The 13031-nt window shown below is 41.2% G+C and overlaps 1 protein-coding gene across 1 annotated transcript in view; it reads right to left on the bottom strand.

Annotated features, from left to right (window-relative positions):
* Positions 1-13031, bottom strand: part of WTIP (WT1 interacting protein) — a 424743-nt gene that overhangs the window by 217776 nt on the left and 193936 nt on the right. Inside the window, exon 3 of the mRNA XM_085639776.1 lies at positions 4458-4525. Coding sequence (XP_085495902.1) covers positions 4458-4525 — 68 coding nt within the window. The remainder of the gene's footprint in view (positions 1-4457; positions 4526-13031) is intronic.

Genomic DNA, 13031 nt, shown 5'->3' with positions numbered 1-13031 from the left:
GTCTAGGTACGGGTATGCATGTATTCACTTTCTTCGTAGGTATGCAGCAACTGCCGCAAGCATTTTGTAAACAACCTTGGTGCTGACTTTATTCCAAATGGCAAAACTCTGAATTGGTAGTGTACTTTTTCTTGTACAAATCATAGGTATTTTTTGTGGCCTTAATTCATAGGGATGTGTAGTATGCATCCTTTAAGTTTAAGGTGGCCATGTAGTTTCCCCTCTAAGAGTGGTATAACGCACTGCAGAGTTGTCATTCTGAAGTGTTGTGGGCGGATACATTTGTTGATGAATCTGAGGTCCACAACTGTTTGTAGGGTGAGATCCTGTTTTTGGACCAGGAATAATGGTGAATAATTTCCTTGGTTTCTTTTTTTTATGGGTACGATTTTTATCGCTCTCTTTAGCAAGAGTTCCTTGACATCTTTTCTGAGTTGTTTTATTTCATTTCCTCAAACTTTTTTGGTTTTGGAGGCATTTGGGGTGGTTTCTGGACCAGTTTTATGCACTATCCATGAGGTATCAAGTTTGAAATCCAATTATCGGTGGCAATCTTTTCCCACTCCTGTGGATAGTTCCATATTCTTACTCATACTGGTGTTTTGTGGGGGTCTATGCCTATGAGCAAGTAATGTGCTGGAGGTTCCTCCTCCTCTGGGAGTTTGTCCTCTCCCCCTTCCTCAACATGAAAGGACTGTCTTGCTGGTTGTTGTCACTGTTGGCAGGTGGACTGTTGCGCGGCTTGCTGTGAGCTCCCTTGTGCTGGCTGCTGCTGTTGGCCCAATGGGATGTGTGTTCTGCTCATTGGTCTGCGGCATATGTCTCCGCCTCGCCGGAAAAATCTTCTGTATTGTGGAGCCCCCATGGCCTTAGCTATCTCGCTGTCCTTTTTAATTTGCTGTAAGGACTGGTCGATCGCCTGACCACATAGGGCTTCTCCTGTGAAAGGCTAGTTAATGATAGATGCTTGAACCTATGGTTTAAATCCTGATATTCTTAGTAAGGCATGCGTCTTGAGAGTTGTTCGAGTGCACATCTGCCTGCTGTATTGTCTGTTGTATCTAGAGCTGACTTTAGGCAACTGTGGGCCACATTTTGTCCTTCCTGCAGAACTGCTTTTATTCTATTGCTGTATTTCTCAGGAAGGTGTTGCATTAAGGATTCCATCTCATCCCATTGCTGATGTCCATATCTGCTCACAAGGGCATTAGAATTGGCAATCAGCCACAGTGTCGCTGCTTCTCTCCATCTTTTTACCCACCAGATCAAGCCTCTTGCTTCCCTTCTCAGGTGGTGGTCCGGTGGAGGTATGGGTGCTAGTGCGCCTTCTGGACAAAGACAGAATGACGGGAGTCTGCATGCACATTACCTTGAATGTATTTTGGGTTCCGTGTCGAGGGCTTGTATTTCTTTTCGACCCTTGATCAAAAATACTGGAAAGCATTGGCAGGTACAGGTTCCCCTTGTTCGCAGGCATTAAAGTTTCTAACAGGAAACATGAGTCTTCTTTTTCCTCTTCTAGTTGTGCCACATACATTTTGGCAGCCTTCCTATGATGATGTTATACATCGCAAGGTCATCAGGCGGTGATGACCTTGAGGGGTAATTCTCCATCTACTCTTCAGTGGAGTCTGTTTTGAGGTCGACCCACGATTCCTTGTCGAACGTTGTTCCTCTTTTGAGTGACTCAGGCTCCTACAACTCCTCTTGTGGTTCTTCCTCATGGGCCTCAGGTGTCGCTTGAGCTTCCAGAGCCAATTCTTCCTCTTCGCCCGAAAAGCCACTCTAAGGTTTTGGCAGAATTCGATATTCTTTTAAAGGAGTTGAACTCCTTCTTCTGCTGAAGTAGCACTGGTATTTCTGCCTTGGGCCTTCTCTTTTTCAACCTCCTGCGCCCTCTGTTCAGCACCAAGCATCGGCAGTGGCCTGTTTTTCGGCATCAACAGTTCTGCCATCTCACAAGGCTTGCTCTTTCTTTTTGTGCTCTCTCGAGCGGATGGGATCATCTTTGTCTTGCAGACAATGGTATCCCTGGTCTGGGATCTGTGGACATCTTTTGCTCTCAGCTGATCTTCGGTCGACGTTTTAACCAACGCAGAGGCTGCCTTTTAGGATCTTTTTTCAGAGGTTGAATGATCTGGACCTTTCAGTGCTTTTGCTATTGTCTACCTTATGGATCTTCTTTATGGCATCTCTTGCCGCTTTCTTCTCAGCCTGTTTTTATTCTCTGCATTAGTGTTGAGGATTTTGACATCTGATCCTCCTTGGACTATCTCTACCTCCTCGCCGTGGTCGTCCTCATAGCTGGCCATTTCATGTCTGCTGTGGGCCATCTCTGCTTTTATTAGTGCTGGCGTGGTAGGATTCCAGCCTGTCTCTTCTGTGTTCCTTCAAGGTTTTCAGGATTATTGAAGTGCAGGTTTCACAATCCCCATCTGTGCTTTTTTGGCAGACAGATGTTGCAGACGTCATGGGGCTCTCTCTGTGCAAACTTGTGGCGGCTGATGTATGTCCCCTACCTTGCCTCATTCTCCGACCACAATGTTGTTCCCAGTGGGGTTTCCCCTCGGAAGGGGAGAGTGAAGGATCTCCTTCTCTCAGCGTCTTTTCTTGGTGGTTTCAGCGAATCGTTGTTTTCTTTGAAAAACTTTGGATTTTTTCCCAAATATTTTGGAGCTCCTCTGTTTCCAGACCTAACGGCGGGAAAAATAATCTGAAGATCGTGACTACGCATAGGAACATCCGGGGCACTGTCTGACATCACACAGGGGATGGACATACCACCAAATGATGGTCAGCGACGCCCAGAAAGAAAAGAACAAACAAGCATTTGCAATGCAATAGGTCCCGGATTTGAGAGACTTTGATCTATTGGCATTGTTAAATCACAATGCCTTTTCATTTAGATTTCTTAAAACATAAATAAAAGGCTGTCATTTAATATGCAAATTATTGCATTGAAAATGCTTGCTATGAGCTTAGCGGGGAATGCGTGAAGCCGCGCACGTCCAGCCTGTCCAGGCAGAAATCAGGAAAGGGGGATTTGTGTTGAGAGCGATTAAGAGATCCTCGGAGCCAGAGAAGGGCTGCAGCTGTTTTTTCCAGCTCCCCAGCTTTCTGTCCCAACTGTGTGTGCCAGAGCATGGGGAGGGAGAGTGCTCAATTTGCCTGGCATAGTGCTGTAAGGCCAGAGGTAGGCATGGGGGGGAGCTTGATCGGCTTGCTCTCTTTGGAGGCTTAGCTGGGAAGAGGGGACGGGAGGGACTGGTGACTGCTGCTGGTGAGAGCAAGAATAAATCAACAACAAGTGGTGCATAGTGATGAACGTGAAAAAGACGCCATAGTAATTAAATTTTAAAAAACAAAATGTGTCCAGGCTGCTTGGAAAGTGAAAGCGTGCATGGCGCACTGAATGCCGCAGGAAAGCATGTCGTGCCTGCAGTAAGAGAAACTTATAAAAGAAAGTATTGCTTACAGACTAAATAAGACGTACCGTGTAACAACCGAAGTAAAAGGGCCAGTCCTCATGGGAGGTTACAAATTAAGACAAGGCGGTACTAAGGAGGGACTAACAACGAATCAGAAGCCAGCATGTACGAAGGACAATAACACAAGCCAATGACAAATATGGGTGGAGAGTGGGCGGGGCTTCAAGCCTATACTCCAATACTGCATGCTTCGCAGAGGCACATGCGCTGCCCAGGGTCAACCTAAAAAGAGACCATTCCAGACCCAACTCCTAGATTGTGGAATAATGTACAGGATGTGGGTCCAGAAACTGATTCATGCTGCAAAACTGGTGCAGTCTACAACATAGTTATCTATTTTATATAATTAGAAAGGCTTGTACACGGATTTAGTTAGGAAAGAGATCGAATTAAAACGTAGGTTTTAGGAAGTATTAAGTATTCGTTAGGTTAATGAAAACAAAGGTTTGCTGCTTTAGCTGTGGGTGAGTGGCATGGGCGTTGGTCCGCATACAGACAAACTAAAGGAAACAAGCTCTAAAGCATTACAGTGTGTGGGCGAGTGAGGAAAAGGCAGCATGGTTCTAGGTTTAACACAGTTCCTCTCAGAGCCATGGTTGCCAATACAACGACCTTTGATGTAGTTCATAGTAGCGCATCTCTTACACTCTCAGGAACTGAACAACGAATGTGTCGAATGTATCTCATCGGCAGTATTGTGCCATGGTCACCACAAGGCTGCGCTGGGCCACAAGAGGGTTAGTCCAAGCTGGCGCCGATACCAGTATTTAGATGTTCACTCTTGGTATTTGAAAGATTAAAAGCTACCAATATTTGCTCTGGTAAGGTACCCTTTGAACCTGGTTCGAACCCGTTGCACAATATCTTGGCTCATGGCTGCCACCTGAGCCCAGGCCAAGTACCGCATTGTCTACTAAGCCCTCAGTAAACCCAGACTGCATTCAAAAGGCCACAGAGCGCATCACTTACCAGGAAGTCTTCCTCACAGTACACCTTTCCGTTGACGTTATAGAAGGCCTTCCCCCGTAATCTTCGTCCTGTGAAAAGTGAAAACAAATCTGTTATTAACAACGCTGGCATAAGTTGCCGACTTAAACCATAACATTTCATCGAGTTTTCTTGCAAATTAAAATAGTTATTTTATTAGTTTCATGCATTTAAAAGTCTCTAATCTATACACAGAAAAGTATTAAGAGAAAAGCTCAAATTATTCAAATCGGTTTTGAAGTAAAACTTAAATGCTGTTCGACATCTGACAGAAAAACAGTCTAAGAAAAAAGAATTGTTTCGATGATAGCACGAACCAAAAACTGCAAGCAAGCTGGTGGACTATAACCAGAGAAGGTGTTGGGTCAACTACGGTATTAGCCTTCAATCTAAGATGTTCCTGAAATCTTAAAAGTCCTTTATTAGTTGCCCTGTACTTCCTTCTGTGCTTATGGATACAGAGAGGTTTCAAAGCACTGATGTATAAAGTCTGACAACTTTGTTGAGGACTGAGTCCACTGATGAAAGAACTTCAAGAGTGCACAAACACTTTGATAGACTGTTGTACACAACCTATTGTTTTACAAATGCATGGTTAAATAGTGGATACGGCTTAACATGTTTACTGAAAATACCATGACTGATTGTTTTACCTGCAGTTTACATGGTCTAGGGTCACTAAGCCGGTCTGGGCATCACTTTATATACACGGGACCACAACTTTAAAACTATACACTTTAAGCCTATCAAATGTCTACGTGTGACTGCACAACAAAGTATTCAAAATAAGCAAGATTGGAAGCACCACATCACAGACCAACAATCCTACATTGACCCTCCTTTGTGCCAATCAGTCACGTACATATACATCACTAGTACACAATATGCGCACAAATCACTTTCACGTAGTACTTCAATTCCATCAATGGGGCCAAAGTTAGCGCACAAAAACCTATGTTTTAGAAGATATGAAATAGAACATTAGGGGCCAGCATATCAGACATTCAGTACTTAATTGGTAAAAGACTAAGTGCCAGAGCCCAAAGGTTTGCTCAGAAGACCATGGCCAGCGCTATGGAAGGTCGGGGCGCTGAGGACCAAGGCTGAGCAGTCTTGATTTCATCTCCTGCTTCTTTAATCCGCAACCAACACTCTACTTCTTTATCTCACTCTTGTAGGTTATTTTTTCTCCCTTTGTCACTGTTTATCTGTCTCTCTTTCCCCTTGTTTCCCCATTTGTGTTTTTTTCTCTCTTGCTCTGATTCAAAGCTTGTTATGGATAAATACGTGCTAGCCTCCAAAAATGAATGCCAGTGTGGCCCACTGGCTCAAAATATCCTTTACAATGGATTCCTTGGTAACATTTTCTACAATTATTTATACACCCTCAGCAGATTTCTTCTGAATTCTTAACTCCATAATGTCCTCGCATACAACTTCCTTTAATTAATGTCTACAGATACGAGTTTGATCACCGTCAACAGGGCAACGGCACAAGCATTAGACAAAATGTAAATACCAGCAAACATATGTGCACGGCATAACAGTCCTTTAACACACTATGACAGTCAAAGCTCTACATTAATGGTCATGATTAGTGGCATCAACTGACTGGTAAGAAGATGAACATCTAAAACAAGTCTGCAAACAGACAATGTCCTCTAAGGGACCCGACAGGGTTACTATGAGCCATGAGAGTACAGTTTTCGAATGATAGAAATGAACCTGAATAAGATGGCCACTTAGCACTATCTTTGTTTAGCACTGAACAAGATTTACACCACAGATATATATTTGAAAACAAAACCCTTTACACTATTTTTAACAACAGACAATTGTGTAAATTGTAACAGCACAAAAATATGTACATGAAAATTTGAAGTAGCAAATTTGGCTGTTCATGCCTTGCCTCCATGAACCATCCCTTTACACTTAATAACAATGACAGATGTCCCCAGGACACTGAAGCGTGAACGAGTTTGCTATACTAACATGCAACAACACAAGGACAGATTGTTTCTAACTATTATCTCCTCAGTGAGAACGTATAACTGAATCCCTACTAACGGCACAACAACAGAGCCCATTTCTTATGCAGTGTTCTGCTCTAACACTTTGTTTCATGCAACAATTTTGATTTAACTGCAAAGAGATTATCAGCACCAACCATTCATCCTGTTAAATACATGAGCATTATACAATAGATTAATTACATAGTGCCCAGACTCCATCACGGTTTTTCTAAAATAATTCCTTTATTCACATTATCTTGTTCTTTTAAAACCTTTTCTTCCCTGTAGCCAAGAAGCAGAGAGACTCACAACAAGGTTAGCATGTTCTATAGCATTCTTTTTTTAAAAATCTTTTTATTGAATAAAACAAAAACAAGAACAGCAAAGAAAAAACACAAAAAGTAGTGCAGGCTCATTAATTTCCCATATCCATCTATAGCATTCTTTGACAATTTCCTAGATATCAGGTCTTCTTGTTCAATTTGTAGCCAATATTAGGATATTAATTCCACAGTTCGCTTTTTGGAACGGTCATCAGAAAGTTATATCCTAGCCCATGTAAGCATCTGAGCCTGTATATGTTATTAGCTGGCAAGTGGTGTGGTGCCGCCAATAGCAGATATTGGATGCAAATTGAACAAGAAGACCTGATATCTTGGAAAGGTCAAAGAATGCTATAGATCACACTAAACATGCTGTGAGTCTCTGTTTCAGCTGCTGATACATATGCCGACAACACAAAGTCCTGAAGATGTTTCTGTTAAGGGACGAAACAAGTTAGCTACAGGGAAGAGAAGGTTTCAAAAGAACAAGTTGATGTGAAAAAAGTAATCCTTTTAGAAAAACCACGATGGAGTCTGTGCACTACAATTCATTTATTGTGTAAGGCTCATGTATTTAACTGGTTGAATGGTGGGTGCCGATCATCTTTTTGTAGTTTACTTTATGGAGCAGTGCTCCTGTGTGGAAGACTAGGAGGTTGATCTTCTAGATCGATGCACCACCTCAGCTTTGATTAAAATATCTTACTAGAAGTGATGGGTGCGAACAGATTGCCTCAGTCTCATTTTGGTAAATCAACAATTTTGATTTAGCAGGTCATGAAATTATTCTTAAGTTTGGGTCTCACTACAATGGATACAGGATGTTTCTATAAGACACTTAATATATCTGCATTATCATATTCAGTGTAATTTCAATCAATATTATTCCCTTAAACTCGTTCACATCGCAGGTGTTGATGAAGGTTAACTGATATTAATGAATATGTATACTTGTTTGCACTAACTGGTGTATGCCATTTCTTCACAGCCATAGAATTCTCAATGGTAACACTACCAGGCCAAAACACCTGTAGACTTTATGGCCTTTGGAAATAACTACACCACAGATCTAAATCGAATGATAGATTTTAATTTACTGTTGAATAAGGAGAAATGCGGATCTTTCAACTAACAGATGGGTAATGTGTGCAAATTCAGGTTTTTAATCATTGCTTACCGCCAAATACTAGGGCTGTAAAGTTTTATCGAGTTGAATCTGTGTGGCACCTTCATATCTATCACATTTGAGGCAGTAGAGTCAAGTCAGCCCAAGAGACCATTCTCACCGACTTGATCTTCATTAATACTGGGCAAATCATAACTGTTGTGCTAATTAATGTGCCCTGGCATGATGTGCTTGTGAAGTGTTCCCTACAGGAATTTTACTCGAGGCTTTTGATTACCCAGTGGAATCCCATACCAATGTTTGCAGAGCAAAAAGACCCTGCATGTAACCCGTTGATAGTGGTCTCCTCAAAAGACTGTATCCCCAAAAGTATCATGACACTGACGGAAAGTAATGGGTGTGAAGTGCTAGGGGCCCAGCCACAATGGGATACATCTTCCATATTTTTTGGGAGGATGTCAGGAATGCCCTTATGCTTGCCATCCACAACCATGCTTTCTGCTGTTCCTGCTGCATGCTTTTTTTTTCTCACAGACCCCGTGGCTTAATCTGGTGCAGGAGGTTGAGCGCAGTCTACTCCAGCTTAAGATGTTATAAACATCAGGCAGCTTCAGCCTATGCCAGTGAAGTTAGGAATATCGCAGCCTCTGCGAGGCAGGCTTCTAAAACAAGAGGTACGTGATGGACTATACAGACAGCCACACCGGTCACAAAGGGACGCACAAAGATCGCATAAACACATGTTTCCCCAGAGCTTTGTCAACCAGCTGTGCTGTTGTACATGGTGAGAAAGATTGGCAGCTTCTGCAATGTGTCCACACGCTTTATATCCTGGGTCTCCATCCTTTTCTGTAAGAAAAACTACTTATGTTCAATGAAAATCATCCCAAACTCCTAATGTTGTAACGGTTGTAATGGCAACGGCATCAGGGAAAGATTATATTTGTGGCCACCATATGCAAGATTACGAGCCAGTGATCCCCTCATTTCATCAGGCAGGGTTGCCGGCAATGTAGAAAAAAGGCTTAATCAAGGTGGAATGCTTCTACTAGGGTAGTGCATAACAGCTATAGCTGCAGAGCCCTTGGTATCAAAGCAGTAGTATTAGTAATAAGTCTGCACGGTGCTGCATGAAATATATTTTGGAAATATAATTATTTTTCTCCAAACATCAGCTAGTGAGTTCTGAGAATGCATACCTTTTCGTCTCAAATACATGCTTTCCATTTTTGGTACACATATATTAACTTCAACAAAAAAAGCTTCTGATTTACTAAACTGGGCTGCACACAGGAGAGTTGCTCACAGTTAGCTAGCGAGCTACTAGTAGCTCACAAGCTACTTGCTGGAGATGCCTGCTGTATAGCAACTCTTTTACCATTTTAAACTCCGAAAAAAGCATCACAATTAACTAAAAACATTAGTGTAAAAAAAATAAAAATTAAGGAAGAAGCTCTACTGGCTGCTGGGACATACCAACAATAGGTATAAGCAAGACATGGGCAAGGAGTTTCCACCTTTTCACAACACGTTTACAAGCAACTGTAGTGAACAGTCAAGAGAATTAAGAAAAGGCTCTACAGATAGGCAGGTGTTGCACTCTGCACAGGACTTTTATGCTGGTAAAGGACTGGTGGTGTCTCCACTGTGCTCCTTCCCCTGCCAGACTCCTTCAGGAATCTTCTTTTTAAAAGGTGGAGTTTCAGAAGCAGCTATGCCATTTATAGATGCTTCCGAGGCTCCACCCTTTACCTCACACCTACACCAGTTGATGAGCAGACCCAATAACAAGTAAAACATGTAAACATTTATATATTTTCTAATTTGAACATTGGTCATCTGAACCATTGTCTATCAAATTTAACTCCAACTACAGATAATGTAATGCATCTGATATTACTTTGGCTGTATGAGATTTCAATTATTTTGTTTAAACTAGGTTAAGAGTTTGATCCCACCATTTCTTGCCCAAACGTGGGAAAATTAATTAATTACCAATGCTATGTCTGTCAATTCACCACTTGTCCTAAATGTTTATCATCGGCCAGTGTCATTTATACATGGGGAGGTGGCTGGTTTATAAAAACATTGAGAAAGTTGTTGAAATCTGTGCTTTTCCTTATTGGCAAGTATTGACAATACCAATAGATCTAGTTTATAAATGAAAGTGCCTTGTGTGACTTTGATTGGGCTTAGGCACTCAATAAGTCATCATACATGCACTCTGTCACTCATCCTTGTACTCATGCATCCAATGGCTTATTCCTACATTCACCCTCTGACAACCACAAAAAAAACCTCAATAACAATTGAGAAACAAATTAAAAAACAAGTAGAAAAAAGAAAACATGCTGCATTCTACACATGGAGGCCATACGCTTGATTGTCCTTATATAGTGCTTACTATCCCTGACGAGGCGTTGAAGCGCTTTTCGGTGAGTAGCATGCTAATCCGGAACCCACTAGCAAAACTAAACATAACAGTGGAGGTCCATCTTGTAGAGGCACTGTAAATAGCCTATTGTTGTTTTAAAGTAGGCATGGCGGCCATTTTTAGTATCAATCGGTTGCCCATCTTTGAATGGCAAAACAATGATGCACAATGTACAACAGTATTTCATAATGATCTCCTGCTTTAGAGGAAGTGGCCAAGAGGGATGTGACGCACTACAGTTGAAATGAGGCACAATTAAGCGGCCCGTTAGCACTGCCAGGAGAGCTACAGTATCCTCTTAAGAAACATTACAATAATAAAAGGTGAAGCAGAGAAAAGAAAGGGGTACTATAAAAGGGGAGAACTGAAAACTAAAGGGCTGGCAAACCAGCCTTGACATTAGAGTGCATTCATTTTCAAGTTGATGTACACATGTGGTTAGAAAATGCCATCTTTCACAGAGTAAGATGGGCAATAACTGAAGCATTACACTACATGTAGTATGCGGTCATGGATGAAAGCCGAGTGTAAATGACACTCAGACAGACCAATGGCAGAACCAAGCTGACCCAGATGCCCTCTATGGCATATTGGCATATATTTTTGCATATAGATGTGTGTCTTATTTAATGATTTATTTTATTGCCAGATCCTGGCAGACACAAGATAGCAAGAATAATTACAGTGCAAATCTTCTCCCCTGGGGTTTCTCAGATGTAGTAATAGACACCAACATCCTTGTCTGCAAAGGTAACCTTTGACATTTCACATAGCATACCTTTCTCTAGGCTTTAATTACAGAAAAATAACAATTCAATCATAAATACATATTGACTGACATATGCAATAATGTTATATACTGTGAGTTCTGTAGGGAGAAAACAGTTACTTCACAAGACAATTTACTGGTAACCAGAATAGTCAATATATAGATCAAAACACACCAAACACAAAGTATTACAAAAAATTGGATGTATTATTTATAATAGTTGAATTTGCATATGGCTGTAACATACACAAATGATAGAAAAGAGAACACAAAATGGAGGTGACTGATGAGATACGTGACAAAGTGCATATGTGCGTAATGAAGAGTAATAATAAAGACATACAAAGTTGAATATATTTATATGTACACACACACACCCACACACACACACACACACACACACACACACACACGTGAAATAGAACCATCCCCCCTAAATGGAATCCCTTTTTCTTAATTCAAGGGTGAAGAGTCTGTGGACATGAGAAAAAGTAAAAGCGTTGATGTATTGACCCAGACGGTTTACGTGAATAGATAAATGTCACAGCGAGTTTTCCTCAGGACTGAAAATGCAGAATGTAGACAACCTATTCGAAGAGACTCCTCCAAGCCTGGATGGAGCATTAAAGTATTTGTAGAGGGACCATATATCCGCCACATGAGGGCCCAATCATCTCGCTAGGCGGGGCCAGAATCAATCAATCCCAATATGATGCTCGAGTAAGCAATAAGTGATATCCTGGTAAGATGGATAGTGAATTATAATTATATTGTTTGATAGCAGTTCGGGGATAACGAGGTAGTATCTTAATCACTATCTGGGTGTGGTAGGCAAAAATGTTCCTGAGTTTCAACCATAAGAGAAGAATTCCACCAACCCATTGGAATCTCTGCTGAGAATCAGCAGTAAATGCCGGAGAGGTCTCATCAACGCGGGAAAAAAATAAAAAAAATTACGGCAGGCCTACTGCATTTATAAAGGTTCATAAGTTTTCATAACAAACAGATCTAACCCATGGCGTCAGAAATATTTCTCCATGTGAACCAATCAGATCACTAACTGTTTCTCATAGACTTGTCACCATAACCAAGGCCTACTGTACCGAGCTTTTGCTTCCCACAAGGCAACCATCGGGAATACAGTCAAAAACGTATACAGAATACAAATTAAAGTTAGCAAAGTAAAATACTATATCCCCTAAATGGCTCAACAAGGATCTTGGCAGTGCAAATTTTCTATACTCATGGTTTGTCAGAGGGGTTAATCAGCACCAAAGCTCTTGCCAACTAGAGTAATCTGTGAGATTCCAGGTAACAAAATACCTATCTGTTGGCTTTAACACAGAGTCATAACAATCTACCCTTAAATGGCTATTGACTAACATAAGCTTTTCTCAATCAATATGCCACAGATACTGCTTTTATCCTAATATGTAATAATAAACAATAAGACATATAACCTTTATCATTGACCTGTCACCATAACGGTAAGCTTTCCAGAATGCAACCATCTGGCAAAGCAGTCATAAAATTACAAATATATGCAATATTACAGTTGGGAAAGCTAAATACCATCTCTACTAGAAGAGACTAATAAGGAATATTGTAGTGCATATCTTCTATCTCCAAGGCTGTTCGAGGCGGATCACCAAAACCCTTGCATGCGAGGGTAATGTGTGAAATTCCATGTAACAAAATACCTGCCTGCTGGCTTTAGCACAGTATAATAACACCCCATACTTAAAGGTCTATTGACTTTAGCACATGCTTTGCACAATAGGCAGGTCGGAACTCCTGTTTTTGTCATAATGTCTCATAATAAACAGATCAAACCCATGAAATCTGGTATGACTTTTCCCAATATACTAAAGACCCTTTTACAATTGGCTTTA

The sequence above is a fragment of the Triturus cristatus genome, chromosome 12 (genome assembly GCF_964204655.1).
Source record: "Triturus cristatus chromosome 12, aTriCri1.1, whole genome shotgun sequence".
Classification (NCBI taxonomy): Eukaryota; Metazoa; Chordata; class Amphibia; order Caudata; family Salamandridae; genus Triturus; species Triturus cristatus.
The sequence above is the reverse complement of the archived record's forward strand: the minus strand, read 5'-3'. Positions and strand labels throughout refer to the sequence as shown.